Source organism: Megalopta genalis, chromosome 3, assembly GCF_051020955.1.
Source record: "Megalopta genalis isolate 19385.01 chromosome 3, iyMegGena1_principal, whole genome shotgun sequence".
Taxonomy (NCBI): domain Eukaryota; kingdom Metazoa; phylum Arthropoda; class Insecta; order Hymenoptera; family Halictidae; genus Megalopta; species Megalopta genalis.
The window spans coordinates 28,945,196-28,964,051 of record NC_135015.1 but is presented as its reverse complement, the minus strand read 5'-3'; the positions used below and the strand labels follow the sequence as shown (position 1 = coordinate 28,964,051).

The following is an 18,856-nucleotide window of genomic DNA, read 5'->3' as shown; positions in this document are numbered from 1 at the left end:
TTAATAATAATAATAAATATTAATAATATTAATAAAAATTAATATCAATGATAATAAATATTAATAATATTAATAAAAATTAATATTAATATTAATATTTATTAATATCAATAAAAATTAATATTAATATCTATTAATATTAATAAAAGTAAATATTAATATCTATTAATATTAATAATATCAACCCTTCGCAATCGGAGCCATTTTAACTCGAAATCCAAAATAATTTTTCTGTCTTCTAGTATTTCCATTTTATATAACCTAGTGCATTTTATACATATGAAATTGAATTTTATGACTTGAAGTTTGAACAATATTTTAAATACATACACTGCTCCAAAAAGATTATAGCATAGAAAAATTTTGTACAAAAATTGGCCAAATTTGACTGGCAATAACTTCACGAAAAATCAGCGTAGGATAATGACTTTTATTTTAAATTAAAGCTTGAAACCTCTACTTTAAGAGATTAATTCTCGATTTCAACTTTGGTGCACCCTCGTCACTGTAACCCTTTAAATGTGAGGCCATGTTGTCACATTGAAAATTGTCAAGTGTGACCAAATGTGCGCGGACTTTGTTAAATTAGATTTTATGAAGGAAGTGTAAACATTAACGTTTCTTATACAGTTTTAAAGCAAATAGAGCAGCATGTAACTGGTACACGGTTTTGATTTTTTATCGCATTGCCGACGCTCTACATATAATTAATGTGCATAACCTACAAAGTATAAATTAATTTAGTATAATTATATATTATAAATAAAACAAATCGGAAATATTTGGGACTTATCGGTACATTTGGGTCACGATGACTGATACAGGTCACTGGTTATGTCAAGCATTGTTAATTGGGACATTTACATTACCTTTATCTTTCATTCATTTCATATCAAATTAAAATCTTCAACGTTCCAAAAATATTTAGTTACATGACTAAAGAACTAAACAATATGAAATGCAAGAAAAAGTGAATTTTTACGTAAAATTCAGCTGAAATATATAGTATATAATATATAATATCAGAAAATATACATATAGTGTCGGTAAATAAGACCTTTATCCTATTAATCCTAAAAAGCTGATCAAAACACGATTTTCCAAATGTTACGTAAAATGAAAAATTTTGATTGTCTCAGCTATTGAAACATACATATGAACAACCAGTATTACATTTTTGGACTTTTTCTATTAATTCTATTTAATACCACATTTATCTTAATACCCATTCCATATTTAAAAACGTAACCCAGACCCATTTCTGTAATTCTTGTTCCATGTCATGGTTGTCGATGCAGTACAGTGGAACCTCAATTATCCTGGCTAAACAGAGTGACATGAGTGTTCGCATAAAAAAGAAACAGTTACTTAATGACAGTGACAGATTTCGTTTTTATTGATTTTGTACTGTAGATCGTTTTGCATACGGGTTCTAATATTGGAGGAGTTTCTACTATCTTATCTTGTCAGCAACCTTTGGAGTTTGAAATTCACATTGGTGATGAAGCAACAAAATTGATTCGTGGATTAATAGCGAAGGTTCTTTTTTTTATTTACTTGAGTAGTCGGGTGTTCGTTTTGGCGACATTGGATACCATAAAGATTTTTGTTAACAATGTAAAAATAATTGACTGTCAATATGGCTTTTACATTATATTATTTATGTATAATTATTATAAACGAATATATATTATATATGAATATAAATTATATAGCCTTCATGCAATGCCATCAATAATAATATTTAAAAAATAATATTATATATAATATTTTATATTTAATATTATATATAATATTTTATATTTAATATTATATATAATATTTAAAAGAAAATATTTTAATATTTAAAATCACTCCCATTATGTCAAAGTGCCATAAATAAATATATAGGCACGTTTCGAATCCATTAAATGATAAAAATAATATTTTGAATGTTTTATCAATAATTTCTATTTCTCTAGAATTATTTTTACTTGTTGACAATCATTTTCCTAAGTTAAAATATAATAAATAAGTTAATACAATAAAATACAATAAATAGGTAGGTACATTTCAGTCCCGCTCAGTGAAAAGTATAATTTTGTAATCATTCATCTCTCTCGAAATCATTGATGACAAGTCCGAAAATTAGTCGGTACCAGATAATACCAGCTCGCGGAACTCGGTAATTCGACTTGCGACATTCGTCACAGTTTACAAAATAGCGAAGTTCGCGTTCGCGCGGCGGATGAATTACACGTCTTTGCGGTTGAATGACGTACGCGCGTGTCTCTTACATATGTATGTACATATGTACGGTCCAAATCAAGTGATTATACAGTTCGATAATTGTTTAAGAGAACGTTTAGCGTGCTCGTTTCTCGCCGCAACGAGCGAGACCAGCTGACGCAAGTGCGTTCACCTATCGGCAATTACTGGCCAACCGCGCGCTCTCAGGAACGAAAGATCGACAATCGAGGTCTTTTTGATCAACTTTTTCATCGGCGGCGGCCGCGTTTAGGGGCACGCGTTTCTTCGTTAAACGAAAGAGAATGCCTGTCATGCCCGGCGACGCGACGTCCGGGGACAACGTTGAGTCATCGTTAACGAGTATGATTAAAAGCCTAATTTCGTGGCACGATGTTCGCGCGCCAACCGAAGCGTTACACGCGGCGAGCATCGGGGTTTAAGTAATTATCGGAGGAATTGCCGGCTATAGAGGAGCCTCCATTTTGCAACCGTCGCCGACCGATATAGCGGAACAGTATCGATACTAGGACTAACCCCGAGAGCATTAAGCGTTTCGCAACGGCGAAAGGTCACTATGCTGATGCACCGTGAAGAGGCGACGGCCTGCCACTCGTTCTGCTATACATCCTTTCCCAGAGCCTTTCTCTTTCACCAGACAGCCCGCACTTTCCCGCAATCGCGTCTAAGGATCTCCTTAAAATACGCCGATGATCGTCCTTCCAAAGGACTTTGCTACTTCGACGCTTCGACAACCGTCCAGTTACAGTTATTTCGCCCTAATTCGCGCTCAGATCGCGCACAAAAATCGGTTTTTTATTTTATGTTTAGTTTACGTTTATTTGATGTTGCATTTTATTTTTATGTTTAGACGTAGAAGAGATGGCAGATTATCAATGAAATTTAACAGGAAGCTGGATTATTTCCGGGAATATTGTAGATTCTTTTATGAAGTGTGTAATACGGGATCAAAATGGCGCACGATGGTTCAGGTTACACGGAGACGCGGTCTTTATTGCTTTTTTTTCAAAATACCAGGTTTTCTTTGTTTTTCTATTCGCTCTTGTTTATTTGCTTTTTATTTGTGCCTATGTGCCCAATGCAATCATAATTAAACGTTACTTTAGCATATATTTCTATTTTTTTTTTATTTTTTATTATCTTTCCAACTATTATATGTTTAGTGTGGTCGTTAATTAACAAACAACCCTCATGCAAGCTCATTAAGTAAACAACTAGTTAACGATTGTGTTTGTAAGGTTAAATTAAAAGCCTTGAACATAATCTTCACATAACCTCACCTAATTCACTATTTTAAAAAATGTGACAATTTTGTTCAATTCTGTACATTTTCTTCATCTTCGTAAATATCTTGCAAATAAAATTGTACCATTTTGGTTCAAATTCAATATTTTTCGTTACCTTCAGCAAAATTTATAAAAATGTTACTTAGTAATGCTTCACGATAAATGCATTTTAATGCAGATATCGCGTTAAGTTCCAACACTAATCATTCCCAAGGTGTCTCATAACCGCCGGTGTATATTTGGTCTCCACTAGGAACCGTAGCCGATCTCACCTAAGAAAATACAAACAATAATACAGATGGCTGGAAACGGTGCATCGGCCGCAACCGGTGCATCCACCCTGCTTCCTAAATCTGTCCACCTCCTGGCAGAACTTCCGGAAGCCTGTGTCACCTTCTATTTTAACCCTAGCCCTGACTATCCATTCTTCGGTATCCAGTCGAAGACGAAGACCCATTGTAACGACCATCGACCCTGACCTTATCATCCTCCATCCTCGGCGATCTCTCCTCGCTATTAATTCCCGAAGGTCTCCCACACGATATGCATTTATTTATAGCGCGACGATCGTCTATGGGGCCCGCCCTGCAGACGAGCCGTCAATGAAATATCAACGGGTTACGGTAATTAATTATCGAGATCGCCGGTGACTTCTCCGGCGGCCGGACGCGGAGGCGAGATATGCGCTCCCGTAAAAATTCAAAGATGAATGGAGAAAGTAACACTTTCTCCGTTCTCCGTTCTCCTGCCGCTGAGCAATTGCGATGGCCACGGATTAATAATAGATCGAACGTGGAACATCCTGGCTAGTTCCGGATCTTAATGGCCCGAAATCCATGGTACGATATACCTGAAATTTCCTATTTAACGATTACGGCCGGTTGTACCTGGCTGGGAACGCTCGGAACAATCGAGAGGGATTTGTTATGGTCGACTTGTCGGAATATCGATTCCTCCGGCGCCTTCGAGCGCTGCTCGCCTTAAACCGTCGGACGAAACGGGCCCAATTGTCCGCGGCGATTGCTCACGATAATTAGATGCAGCCCGGCCTAAAATAGAATATTGCGCAACGAACCGGTCTCGAACCAATTACCAATTAGTTTTACGAGTATTTTCTGTGTTTTTGGAGCCTCCGGAGTGCTGGCTGTACAATTGACTAGGGTAGGTGTCCCAATTTCTGTGCCCGTCCCAATTTCTGTGCTTGTCCCAATTTCTGTGCCCGTCCCAATTTCTGTACCTCCGGATTAAAAACGTACATAAAAAGAATAGTTTTATATATAAATTGATGATTTGTATTTTTTTGTATCACGTTCGCCTATCGATATGTAAGATCTAAAGAGATATTTTTCAATTGATGGCATTGTTTATGCGTTAAAATGCATTAAATATTGTTCAATCGATACTATAGCAGTACTACGAATTTAAGTAGTATGTCTGGTCAGAAATCGAAACAAATGCTTACTGAAAATCTCCGTATAAATAAATTATTAATATGATTTACGTCGTACAAAACGTATATAATATGGTAAGAGAATTTCATTTAATAATAAGAACGATAAAAAGACACTGATCACGCATATTTTTGTATTTTTAAAAGATGAGGTAAAATTTTAAAACATATCCGTATGCATTACACCGCGTAATCAAACCTAACCTCACTTTGTGGGAACAATATCATGAGAAATGAAAAACAGATCAGAAACATTATTTAAAAAAGCATAGTAATTGCAAGAAATGCTTATAAGGTAGAAATAGGGGGCACAGAGGTATAGGCAGACACAAAAATAACAGGCACAGAGACATGGACAGGTACAAAATTTGGGACGCAATCCAATTTTAATATTTTTCTGATAACAAAATTGTACAGGGTGTCTTAAAATTGTTGTACAAACGGGAAATGAAGAGTTCCCGAGGTGATTTGAAGTAACTTTTTCCTTAGCGAAAATTCAATCCGCGACTTCGTTTACGAGTTATTAACGAAAAACAGTGACCAATGAGAGGTGAGCTCGCCTAGCCCTAGGCGGCCGAGCCAATCAGCGGAACTGGGCTCCGACTGCTCGTTGGCTCGGCCGCTTCGCGCCAGCTAATCTTGCCTCTCATTGGCCACTGTTTTTCGTCAATAACTCGTAAACGAAGCCGCGTATCGCATTTTCGCTAAGGAAAAAGTTACTCCAAATGACCTTAGGAACCCCTCATTTCTCACTTGTACAATAATTTTGAAACACTCTGTAGACTCAAAACAAATATCGTTAGAAAATGCGTCAAATAACGACGATCTGGTCGAATATCGAAATATTATACCAGAAAGAACAAATATTTTGAACAAAACGTGCAAAAGGGTACCCGAGTATCCACATAAGAGTTAACACTAGATTTACGGAATCCGTCAAAATGACAGGTAATTTACGATAATCAATTAATTTACGATTATTCACTATTATTCGTAAAGATACATTTATAAGTTATTTATTCAATTTACATGCTACCTACGGCAAGTGTTACAATAACACTTGTTAAAAATCAGAATAGATGTCTTACTGTTGCTTTTGTAAACTAATATAAAACGGCTGTTTTTTGTGGCCCGTAAATCTAGCGTTAACTGCAGCAACTCCGGCGAAGCCGAAGGCATTTTTAGACAGCGCATCAATTTCCCTAGGAAAACCGTAGAGGCTCGCTAAGCCATCGGCAGTCGTTCATCGGAACCCTCCATTATATCCGGATGCTCGTAGCTCCCCTGAAGCGTGCAGTCGGCGAGCCTAATCGCAGGCGGCCATTAATTCGAGTACCTGGAAATTGTGTGAAGGATTCTCTGAGCAGGCACGGGTGACAATCGTTTCGCAAAAGGTCCGCTTAGAAAACCGAGCGGAAAGGCCAGTCGACGGAGCCGATTGATATTCGGAGGACGAGCCGAGCCATAATTCAGGGTATAATTTAGCGGGTGCCGGTGCATCGAGCGGATCACACCGCGGGCCCCCGGTTTATGCAGAGGACATGCGTCAGACCTTGACAATGCCCGGTTCTTTCGACGGGCCTCATCAATATCCATAAGTTAAAGGACATCCGTCTTCGAGCGCACACGCGGAATAATTTACAGGGACCAGAGATAACCGGGACGGAAATCGCTGGCGACGCGCCACTTTGCGGACCACATCGGCAAAATTGAGGGTCTGCTTGTAGAAAATGATGCAAGCGAAAAAATTGAGGAATTTTGTTTTTTCTGCTTGAAATATTTTAGGGGAGAACTACCATGAATGGGACACATATTGAATGGGACACATATTGAATGGGACATTGCCATTATTTCGAAAATTAGCGATTTTTTTATAATAAAATTATACTTGTTTTGTGGTATGTATAATATAATATTTAATCACGCGTAATTTGAAGCCGCTACCAGTTAACACGTAATTATGGCAGATAATTAATGTTTTTTTCTATGTTTAAAAGTAATATTTTTCCTTTTTATCGAATATTGTTACCTTCGACTGATGTTTTGTTTATTGCATTCGGTCAGGTATTTTTTCAAAAATACAGAATCATACAGAATCGAATAGTCTTTTTTTCTATTATAGTAGTTAAACAAGTTAAGGTTTTAATGTTGTTACCAAATTTTGGATGGGGCACAGTGAATGTTTATAGATGGGACGCGAATAAATGATCTGGTGGAATAAATAATAAAGAAAATTTAAAACATATTAGAGATGTTTTTGAAGATAATTTAGTTAGGGAACAGGAAAATAAAAAACGAACTTCGTCGAAAAGTCTCACATACTGCAGAATTTAATTTTAGTATTGCAGGATTTGGATCAGATAGGAAAACTATGATCGAACGTAAGTGTAAAGCAAAAAAGGGAAGCAGTAGATGATGACGAATGTCAAATTTGTAAAAACACATATTCACAAAGCAATGAAGTCTGGTAAGATTATTTTTAAGAGATATTCTTATCCAGAAATTTTTTTGTTGATTTTGTCCAGTTTCTTTCTATATATATATTGAAAGGATTATTTCTTGTCATAAAATACTAAAATGTGATATTAATCAAACACAGCTTGGAGAAAAAAGAACATGAATCATGATGTTCTTAGCTTGAAACTGATCAAAATCCTCCTGACACATTTTTTTTATGCGAGCAAAAATACCGAAGACATTTCAATGTGCACAATTCAATAAACACCCTATATACATTAGTAACAAAATTTTGATTTTCGTTTACGAGTTTATGCGCTTTGTCCGCACCATGGCGACGCCGGATAGCTCAACCAGAAAATGATGTAATTTTCTCTTCAAATCAGAATTTAACTGTACAATAATATTATATTGCCGAGCATTCATCTTAACACTTCATCCACCGACAGTTACTTAACAGTCTCTCTCTCTCTCTCTCTCTCTCTCTCTCTCTCTATCGGCATAAGTTAATAGCCAATTTTGAATAGCAATCGCCTTAATCGATTCCCCGATAGTTTCGACCGTTAATCAGGAATCTGAATAGAACTTTCTTCTAGGGTTGTTATTGAAAATGGCAATGGCCTCTTCTAATGAGGCATAATCGTCAAAGCTTTAATGGATTATGGTTGCTCCTTTGATGCGTCGACGCCGAGGCTCTTAACGAAGCCAATATAACGCTGAACTTTGATAAAAGTCGTAAAGATCGATCGCTTTTTATGGCCCCATGGATTTCGATGAAATTGGAAGATGTCGCGGGCAAACGCCGCAGTAAAACCTTTACTGTGTGACGCGCCCGACCATCGCACCGTTTCTACCAACGGTCATACCTTCGGCCACACCATGGCGCATCTCACCAACTCATTTTTAAGGCCACTTGTCGCAATAGCAAACCATAGAACCTAGACCAGGGGTGTCAAACTCGCATACTTGATGTCAAGTATCAGGACGTAAACAATAATATAACTTTATATATGTTTATTACAATGTACTAATGAAAATAAAAATATTTGTTTCTATAAACATTGATTTTTTTTCGCGGCCCACCTAAAGTTAAGCATTGTTTATTTGGCTCAAGTTAGCTTTTGAGTTTGACACTCCTGACCTAGACTATGGCACATATTTTTCGACTAGATTGCAACAGGATTATCGCATATACATCCAGGATAACGCAAGGATTTCAGAAGAAACTAACGCCACGTTGTACCAAGGGTCATCCTTATTGGTCCTTAACTTCCTAGAAGAGCTGACCATGTCCCGTAGACTAGGTAACTTTATACAGGGTGTTCACCATAACGGAAGCCACGATTTTTGAGGCATTTAGGCCAATCTGACAAAAAAAATGTTTCGAATAAAAGTTGATGGGAATAAAGTGCATTAATAAAAATTGCAAAAAATTTTTGTATTCAATAAAAAATCTAAAATTACCTTGACTTTTTTAAATAGCATTATGAAAAAATGCTGATGAAAAAATGAATTCAGTGATCCACCATGCAATGACCTTCGGATGACCTCGAGCTCAGAAATTGGCAATAACTAGGAAACTAAGTTTCCTACGCGTTAATGAAACGTAAACGTAGTTCATGGTCAATGGTACTTTCGTTGTAGCCTCAAATAAAAAAGTTAAAAAACAAGAGTCCTTTTAATTTTTATTGTCACTCCAAGTAAAAGCAAAATTTGATAAAAGCATTTTGGTCATCGTCTAGTAGGCTAGTCCCGTTATCATCTGGAAAAAAAATTCAAGTCGCTTAGTTCAGTTTTAAAAAAGTTATTGCGTTTTAAAAGGTGTACGGACAATTATGTGAGTAACTGTACTGTCGAGGCATCGTATGTCTCGATCGGAAGAAGCTCGAAAAGAACAATGAATGAAACGGAATTTTCTCATGATAGAACAACGCGTCGTGAGGAACCAAATTCTGTTTTTAAAAAATGCAAGAAGAATGATTTTAACACAAAAAAAATTAAAGCGCCGGAATTCGTGAGGAGACGACACGCGATTTATTGTTTCGGACTCCACAGTCCTTTGGTTTACAAACTTTGGTGCACGGCTCCGTTTGACGTATGAAGTGTAGCACGGCTACGAAAGAAGTATAACAATTGAAGCACGGCTTCGTATAGGCGCAAGGGGCGCTAAATTAAACTTGTCTGTAAGCGATAACGATACTTGGAGAATCTCGCCGTTATCACATTTGCGGCAGTATATATAGACACCTGGCCGATGCTCAAGGTGACGCATCGTCAGGTGTCGAAGGCCGGTCATTTCCTCCTAAGGCAAAAACACTGCATGTATACATTAGGCCGAGGCGAGCGTTTGACGGTCGGGCCAACGCACGTCGATCGTGTTATTGTCTTGCCGCCTCGCCGTTTATTCGACAAAAACGGCGAGACGGCGTACATCGAAAGTCGAGCGTGCGTTGACCCGCGGTCCGCGATTCGGCCGGAACAGGTACAAAGTATAATTAAAATACAAATTTTACCCAAAAAATCGCTCGTTTGTTTTCAGAGCCGCGTATTGTCACTCTTTTTGCATTTTTTTAAAACAGCATTTAAGGCTCGTATGACGCGCGTGATTCTATCACGGAAAAGACTTTGTTTTATTTTTTGTTTTAGACTGGACTTTTGTTTTTTGCTAGACTGCAGAACGATCAACAGCGTCGACCAGTTCATGGAGGAGAAGATTCATGATTCCAGTAAAAGTCGATGAAATATAACGAAACGAAAACTGATGTACCTTGAAATGTCAAAAAGTTTTGGATGTTATTTTAGGACTTTACTTGAGGCTTCCTCCTTAATTTCCAACTGCACGATTCGAGTGTAACGGTGGCTTGTAACACGATGAGCGAAGACGCTTCGGGGCAGAGAACCGCGTTGGAACGCGTTTGCATACGCGACCGCCGCGGAAAATCTCGCGGACGTGCGAGTCACTGGTTTAAATTGAAGTAAACGCGCGATTAGTTCGGAACAAAGGAATCCCAAGCATTCGTCACCGCTATCTCCCGCAGCTATTGAGACCTCAGCGTGCCACTGACATGAAAGAATTCGCTGGCGCGGCTTCTCCTCGCATCGCTGCGGATGCAAATTCATACGGGAATGCGAGCCGTGATTTTTGCTTTTCTCGCGGAGGCCGCGAGTCAACGGAACCCGCATCCAAGTTCTGGTGAATCGCGGAGACTTCGATGCCCGGACGCCGCATTCCGCCATTGGCGCGCGCGGAAATTACGGATTCGCGAATTCCACGTTTTAGACGGCTTTTAGTTGGCCAATCGGAATTCCGATTTCTAGTTATTAGCTACGGCTACGGGCGATCTACCACATTCTTCGGATAGCTGGCATCGTGGCCTTAAATCGAAGCGCTTCTGATTCCAAGATGGCGGGGACTCGCGGTAAACCAAAGTCAACTTTTCGATTTTGCACAAGCTACGTATTCTATCTAAGAAAGTATAATTCTCGTAGATTTTCTTAGGTGGCAGGTGGACTCTGGTAGCGGTGACTAGACGGCGGATTTTTATGCAAAATGAAAATTGTCTGCATCAACTGCAAAATATATAAAACATTCAATTATTTTCTAAACAATTTTAATAGGTTGCGAATAATACAATAATGTTTTTAAATTCTCTAAATGTGTGCTTTTCCCATTTTAAGATTGATCTACTCATTTTTGTCATAAGTGCACACCATCCGCTGTCTAGTGATGACTTTGGTTTTTGGTTCTTCTTACACCACGGTTGAACTGAGACCAAGGTCAATGTTTTTCGATGTTTTACATGGCAAATATAGCATCTGACGAAATCCTCCCATGACTAAAATTAGTCTGACACAGATGGATTCAGATCATAGTAATTGACTAGCCTTTGTTTGAAACGTGATCTCATTTCTTTCTGATTTTAAGATTGCTTAGACTTTTTAGTATCGTGTAAGATGAACATTGCATCCGTTTAATTGGATATTTTTGTAGAACTTTCTCAGGATTTCGGGTGAATCGATGGTCCGCGTTTATACCGTTCGTGTTTGACCGGTTCAGAGTATCCCCTGCAAGGGGTATTGCACGTTGAACGAAGTCTATTATGGCAGTCACAAAGAGACGATTCCAAGCCTAAATTGGTTTCGTCAGTCGTCGATTTGTCCGCCGGTGCAAGCGACGAAAGGAGTTTCTCCAATCAACGAGGCGATCATCCAGTTAGAGAAAAAACGAAATGCAAATTGACGGCCATTCCGTGTCGTCGTAATTGATGCTTTGCACAATATAATTCCTCACGGTTTGCGACTTCTTCCAATTTATCGGCAATAACTTTGTAAGAAACACAATTTGTATTTTACCTGTTCGCGATTGACTAAACTGGGAGAATTTGAACGACCCAATTCAAATTGTAAACCGTTCGGTTATGCAGTGGAGATTATTCAATGTCACGAGGAGGAGCGAGTGAAGAACAAGACGAAGAAATGATGGTCGACGTTTCATCGAAACTGACGAAAGAGATTCGACTGAACAGCAGTGGAAAAGGGCCTAATTGTGAGCGAGAATTGGTCGACCCGGGAATTCAGGCTTCTCAAACTGCTCCGCCTTAATTTGGGAGCCGAAACCTACAATTTTCATTGTCGACGCTGCTCATTATTCCTCGATTTTGCAAGAGATCCGCGGCCGTACGACATTATGCAATTTAACGGCGAGGAGGCTGCTCGCTACTCTTTCTTTTATAAAAGCCAATCAACCAGCTCGTGTAATGGCAAACCCGGCAACGACCGTCCTCGAATCTTCCCATCGAAAAACAGTCTTAACCAAAACAATGTTTCGCTCCCTGTTTATCTCTCCTCTTAGAAAAAAATGTATGTGAGGAAAAAATGTTTTTTTCAGGTATTGGTCTTCATCTGGGAGTACACATTTTCATATTGTTATTTTATTTACTTGCTAAGTCCAGTTACATTATAATCCTTGATAAAAAAAAAAGAATGAATAGTTTGTTTTATGCTATTGCAAAATTGTTATATGGTTCTTATAATTACTTACTAGTTGAATTATAATGTGTAGTAAAAATGCTCGCATGATTTTACATGACGTCAGCACTCTATTATAGTTCAATAAAGCATATTAAATTTTTAACATGCATTTTTGTAAGAAACAGTACTTATTTTCTAATTTCAATAGCAAAGATCATTGTTCGTATGCTTATCAGTTACTAAATCCCGTAAACAATTAATGAAATAGTTATTAGTGGACAACAATCGAAGCTACAATTAATAATTATTTATAAACAAGGTTTGTACTTACCTCATTCCTCCTCCAAGTCATCCAATGTTCTTAGAGATTGAAGCACAAGTACAATGTCCTTGAAATTGATCCACGAAATTCTTTACAGTTTCAGCAACATAACACATTCATCTAAAATGAGAAACATATTGATAATAATCTTAGTAATATTTACGAGCATTCCTTTCATTCTATCAGTCTATCTAGTTGTTCTCAATAATTTATCAAATTTATTCAAGGTATCTCTCGAGCTCAAGGATTACAATAACCTCATCAATTATCCTGACTCCACTTTATTATTGAACACCAGACTGTTATAACTGCAACCTAGAATACAAGAACGGAGAAATAATTTTGATATATGAGAATACGTATTTCAACATCAATATTACTTACTTGATTCTGCTTTAACGTTGTGCAATTTTCAAATAAAGTCGTTCAAGCGCCGGTTTTCAAACTGGTTGACGATAGTCGATACAAATTAATTTTGTTCACTAACAGCAGCACCGTCGCGTCCCCTGTTCCGTTATTGGCTGTCGATTCCACGGACAAAAGTAACTTCCTGTCACATACAGATGTCACTGACTACACAGAGAATAAATACTATAAGATACATAGGTTTATGTTTATCTCCATTTGAGTCTCAGAGGTCATTGAAAAAAAAACACGGTCGAAAAATACCGAACAGCACGATAGCGCTTGCTTAGTATGCGTACTATTAGTTTATAAATATTTCAAATTTTGTTCGACAGAAATTATTGAGAAGATAACAATGAAATACAAAATGTGTTAAGTGTATTATTTATATTTAAAAAAGCAGCTGTACGATGTACGTGCGTCAGTAAAGTTGAACGCTCTACTTTAAGTGCACTGTCAGTTGTCCATAGCGTTTAAATGTTCTGGGACTTTTCGACATCAAATTTTACACAGCGCGATCACGCTGCTTGGGACTCAAACGGCTATACCTGTGAATTTTTCCAGAACCGATTTCCAACGCGCATGTCTATGAATGTCATTCCATACTGAATGCAGTCCCAAAACTCTGCAACTTCTATCACAAAATTTTATTTCATTAGTCACACAAACATATCACATATCATTCTCATTTTTATATCGAAATTACATGAATGCAAATTAGAAACATAAATAATAAAAGATTAATAGAAACTAAATAATAAATAATAAATAAATAAGAAACATAATTATATTATATATAATATAATAATATATAATATTATAATATAATAATATATAATTATATATAATAGAAACATAATTATATATATATAATAATATTAGAAACATAATACTCTCTTGTGCTATAAACCCTATTTACCCTTAAAACAACAGCTATTACAATTTATGACGCTGTTCTTACAAAATTCAGTTTTCATTCAAATATTATTAGTAAGTCATAAATAGTTATTGATAGAAAGAACGTTTGGAAGCCAAGCGTGTACGTTATAAGTTCGAATAATACATCACTAATGGTATAGGCTTTCTGCTTACATTTTCAACATAATTCCACTTCAATTTGAAATGTACAAGTAGCAGTACCAACGAAATGCTCCTGTTTGTTTAAATATAAAATCTATGGCGACACGAGTGCTCTCGTATGGTGAATTTTGGAAACTCGGTTACAGAACGCCATAGTGGCGTCCTCACCTAATTCGCGTTGCGTTCTGCGTCGGCGTTATCGCGTGAAGTTGTAACGTGATAATATAGTAGAGAAAGGACAGCTGTGTATGCTGTGCATGTAAATAATACGGACGCAATCAAATTTTCAACAATATTTATCACTATACGATGAATTTCCTATGACTTCTTTCTGCCAAACGCCTTACCCGACAGTTGAAAATATATTGTTAACATTGTTGTATTGTCCCGCGTTTTATTTAAATTTTATTCTCGGTTTTTCATTATCGATACTCTGTACTCTAAAGTTCAGAAACTACTTCACGTCAAAACTACTTGCACACGCACGCGCTTTGTTAATCGATTCTCGAAAAACGCCGGAGTTTCGCCTCTGTACAAGTCCTTTGTGGTTAAGTGACATTACGTTTATTATTTTCCTTTTTTCATAGCACCTGATAGCACCACTCCTCTTTTTAACCGGTAGACCATTTCGAAGAAATGTCTGCGCTAAATAATATCAGCGTAGCGGTAATATGTTCTAGCAATATGAACCGAAGCATGGAAGCCCATGCCTTCCTCAGGTAATTAGTCCCGATGACGATCATCAAATGAGCTAAAAAACTAAGTTATAAAAACTCAGGAACCTATTTGTCACACTGATCTTACTGTTCTTTTTTTTTCAGCAAAAAAGGATTCAACGTGAAGAGTTTCGGGACAGGGGACAAGGTCAAGCTTCCCGGGAACGCCCCGGATCGTCCAAATATTTATGATTTCGGAACGTCTTACGACGAAATCTACAATGACCTTTTAGCGAAAGACAAGCAATAGTATCCTATCTAATCAGATAATCATATTATTCTTCTCTTTCAGGCATGAAGCATGAGGCAGTAATAACTTCCAGGAAACACTCTTTCCAGTTCTCTTTCTTTTTTTACATTTATAGCATTTATAATAAATTGTCGAAAAGAAATATATACATTGTTATAGTATAAGTCTGTATAATAATTGAAACTAATTCCTTAACAATAATATTAGCTACACGCAAACTGGTCTGTTATACATGTTGGACAGAAATCGTAGAATTAAACCTAAGCCAGAACGATTTCAATTGTCCAAAGACAAATTTGATATCTTAATCACATGTGAGGAACGAGTATACGATCAAGTGATTGAATGTATGGAATCCAGACCTCAGGAGGATAGCCAACCTGCGCACCTAATTAATATCGATATCCAAGATAATCATGAGGAAGCTACAGTTGGATCATTTCTCATTTGCGAATTAGTCACTGGGGTATTTGAGAAATTTCTATTTTTTTAATGTCTGTAAGATTGAGCAACATCTCTTTGTATAATAATTGAATTTTAATGTTGCAGCTGGCCAATAGCAAAGACCTAGACAATGACATAGACGAAATGCTTCATGAATTTGAGTCGAAGTTTGCAAGAACGATTCTACACACGGTGCTTTTCTATTGAAAGCTCTGTAACATGCCTGAAACCTGATGTTCGCCAATGGACTTAATTTATAAAAAAAAACTAAATCATAGCTAACAAAGCATAATTACCACATATTCTGGCTCAGATTATGTGGAACGAATTTCACTGATGACAAGGAGAAATTCGATCCGTGCTTCCTATTTAATAAATCATTGCTTTCCATGGGATATGTTTCAGAAATCTGCTGTTTACATTATACCTCTGATCGTTAGCGAAGTGTAAAAGCAAGATTTGCGGTCGCGTTTGTTCGACGACATCGAACGTTAGTTATGTAAGAATGGGATAGGAAAACGAAATATAAAGGACATAAAATATGAAATATTTTAATTGTATAATATATACGCATATAAGCAAAGCAGCAAATTATTCTTATATGTGTATGTATTTTATTGTTAGAATGTACTTGTGATATTTAGAACCAATATGAATCTCTGAAAGATTCACATAACAACTCAGAGATTTGTATGTTACAAAATACGATCCGCTGTTATATAGCGAAAAGATCTTCAACTCGAACAGTTCAAAAAGCCGGTACAGTGTTAATAATATCCACCAATCAGTGTTGATCAAGATGAGCGTACAATCTTCTCGTTTTTTCACGTTTCTTTTTATTCGAATGTTTGTTAATCTTTTTCCACGGTTTTTCTTCAACTAACAAACTCTGCGTGGAACCAAGTACCGATCCTGTATCACTGGAAATTACAAATTGCCGAAATATAAAGGACATTCGTACGAACGCTCTATTACTTATTATATATGAATTATTATTGTCAATAATTATACATGGATGACTTTATTGAATAATAAATATACAATAATGTTACATACCTAGAACTACCACGGTACACACCATGCATCCTTCCTATCATCCCCTTAGTATGTACATTCGAAGGATTGTTTTGAAAGAATACTTTATCTACATCCTCGGAGCTAGTCTTACTCCCTTTATTAACACGTATTGTCCTAGCTGGTAAATGTTTATTTACAGGAGTATTTCTCCTTCTTGGAGGGAATGTGTGAAATTTTTCTTGCTCTAACGTCGACGGTGCAACGCAATACAACAGTTTACCATTTACAAAATCCTTTAAAACATAACGCGCTGATCGTGGATTGTCTGGTTGTCCGTTTTGGGTCATGAAACCTCTATTATCTAAAGTTAAAAGAATCATCTGATAAGATATTGTGATGCGTTACAAAGGATCTGTAATAAATGAGAATTGAACAACTCTACAATAAACTCAATCACGTACATCCATAGGCATTCAAAATTTCTTCCGCGGTTGGAGGGCGGTCAGGGTCTTCTCCTTCAATAGGTAAAGGTAGCATGATGCCATAAAGGTCTTCTATAACGTGCCTTGGTATTAAAGTTCCCAATAACGTGATTGGTGGAACATGGTCCCTCATCTGATCAATTGGCAAAATACCATTCAAAACCATTTCTGCTTTGGTGCAAAGGAAACTTGGCATTACTAAACCAGGACAATCGCAAAGAAGTAGATCCTTATCCAGGAAAAGTGTTTGAAAGTGTTTTGTCTTGCCTGGTGTCGCAGACACTGATACTTTTTTGTCCATTAATAGAGCATTAATTGTAGAACTTTTACCTACATTTGGATATCCTACTAGACCAATTGTTGTAACACCTTTAGTGTATGTCTCACCTTTGTAAATCGTTTTGAAAAATGATACCAACTGATCCCTGCTTAATAACTCTGAGGAATTTTCTACCTTTGTGCTTTCTGCACTATTAGTTTCTTCATTCACTTCTTCTATAGAAGAATTTAGTGGATCTAAATAATTTTCTTCAGGTTCTGAATTTTCTCCAGTTTCTGCTTCAGAAATTTCATTCGTGCAATCTGTATTGTCTAAACCATCATCTGCGCTTTCATATTCACTTTCATCATCTGTATCTTCCTCTTCTTCGTCCTCAAGATTTTCCTCTTCTATTGTCTCATCGACCTTCTGTCCTTCGGCTGCTAACGTAGCAGAAAAAAATGCAACTCTAACATTAATATCTGAAAAGTACTTTGCCCATTCTTTTCGCTGTTCCTCTGTTAAAAAATCTGCCTTATTAATTAATATTATGTTCATTTTCCTAGGATCTACTTCTTTGACATAGCTTTCCAGATCCTCGCACCTGAAAAGCAAAGGATTCCGTGCATCAACAATCTGAACAACAACATCACTACGTTCCACAACTCTCCATAGTTGCCTCCAAAACTCCAGGTTCTTTTCGTAAGGTGTTAATATTAGCCCCTCAGCTTCTTGGAGCAGAGACAGAGTGCGCCTCCATTCTAAGAAATGCTCCTTTTCTTTGGCTTGTAACTCCTGAGCCGTAGTGGTAGCATCCCACTTTGGTCTTCTTGGGATTTTGAGCAGACCTTCATTCTTCTTCTGTAAGTCCAAAACCTTTTCCTTTTCATCTTTTGAAAGCAATCCGATTCCGCTCTTCGGATTTACAAATTTAATGTTCAATTTTTCCGCTTGAAATTCTGTTCCAGCTAATTCTGCGGTTGAAAGGAATTCTTGGAAAGAACTTTCTTCCGTGACAGATTGGAGATTAAGTCGTCCCCAATCGTAGCCGTCATTCAATGAAACGCTGTGGATCTACTTCAAAATACGATTTATAAACAATGAAACATTTCAATCACATGTACCGAAATGCGAAAGGTTATAAGTTAAAGCCATTACCTTACCATAGTCATATCATCGCGCTTTTTATGTTTTACAGAACCAAAACGATCCCTAATTAATGCTTTTCCTAAATTTCCAGCTCCAAACTTTTCTTTTTTCCCCATTTTGTAGAAATTTCTGTCTTTTTTTAAGGGACCATAACACGAGGTTAGCTTCTATCACAACAACACCACCACCAAACGTCGGAAGTAACGGAATTGCGACGAACAAAATGTCAATAATTATAATCTACTTAATATAACAACAAATGCAGATAGTTCTAATATAATTGAAAACATATATATTCGAATTTAATTTGACATACTGGGT

General features: G+C 37.0%; 2 protein-coding genes and 1 long non-coding RNA gene across 4 annotated transcripts; 1 reads left to right on the top strand and 2 right to left on the bottom strand.

Annotated features, from left to right (window-relative positions):
- Positions 1 to 7,072: 7,072 nt before the first annotated feature.
- LOC117221974 (uncharacterized) lies at positions 7,073 to 14,526 on the bottom strand. Of its 2 annotated transcripts, XR_004490599.2 has the most exons (9): positions 14,231 to 14,526; positions 13,687 to 13,772; positions 13,118 to 13,306; positions 12,991 to 13,048; positions 12,743 to 12,853; positions 12,482 to 12,650; positions 10,208 to 12,405; positions 8,905 to 9,202; positions 7,073 to 8,806 (listed from the first exon to the last, which is right to left on the bottom strand). It is a non-coding gene; the product is annotated as an uncharacterized LOC117221974 (long non-coding RNA). The 2 variants fall into 2 exon arrangements; XR_004490600.2 differs by lacking the exons at positions 10,208 to 12,405; positions 12,482 to 12,650.
- Positions 14,527 to 14,796: 270 nt separating this feature from the next.
- Ssu72 (Ssu72 CTD phosphatase) lies at positions 14,797 to 16,679 on the top strand. The gene is made up of 4 exons (XM_033473369.2): positions 14,797 to 14,937; positions 15,040 to 15,183; positions 15,392 to 15,650; positions 15,734 to 16,679. Exons 1-4 carry the CDS (start codon positions 14,855 to 14,857, stop codon positions 15,833 to 15,835), a joined length of 588 nt encoding a protein of 195 aa, XP_033329260.1. The 5' UTR covers positions 14,797 to 14,854; the 3' UTR covers positions 15,836 to 16,679.
- Ns3 (nucleostemin 3) lies at positions 16,178 to 18,799 on the bottom strand. The gene is made up of 4 exons (XM_033473368.2): positions 18,550 to 18,799; positions 17,107 to 18,460; positions 16,685 to 17,006; positions 16,178 to 16,548 (listed from the first exon to the last, which is right to left on the bottom strand). The coding sequence occupies exons 1-4, from the start codon at positions 18,649 to 18,651 to the stop codon at positions 16,413 to 16,415; spliced, it is 1,914 nt and encodes a 637-aa protein (XP_033329259.2). The 5' UTR covers positions 18,652 to 18,799; the 3' UTR covers positions 16,178 to 16,412.
- Positions 18,800 to 18,856: the final 57 nt, after the last annotated feature.

Coding starts and splice junctions, on each gene's coding strand:
- Ns3 (XM_033473368.2), bottom strand. CDS start 18,651: ATGGGGAAAAAAGAAAAGTTTGGAGCTGGAAATTTAGGAAAAGCATTA. Junction 18,461..18,549: donor AGCGCGATGATATGACTATG/GTAAGGTAATGG, acceptor ATTTTGAAGTAG/ATCCACAGCGTTTCATTGAA. Junction 16,549..16,684: donor GTGTACCGTGGTAGTTCTAG/GTATGTAACATT, acceptor TGTAATTTCCAG/TGATACAGGATCGGTACTTG.
- Ssu72 (XM_033473369.2), top strand. CDS start 14,855: ATGTCTGCGCTAAATAATATCAGCGTAGCGGTAATATGTTCTAGCAAT. Junction 14,938..15,039: donor GAAGCCCATGCCTTCCTCAG/GTAATTAGTCCC, acceptor TTTTTTTTTCAG/CAAAAAAGGATTCAACGTGA. Junction 15,184..15,391: donor TTAGCGAAAGACAAGCAATA/GTATCCTATCTA, acceptor CAATAATATTAG/CTACACGCAAACTGGTCTGT.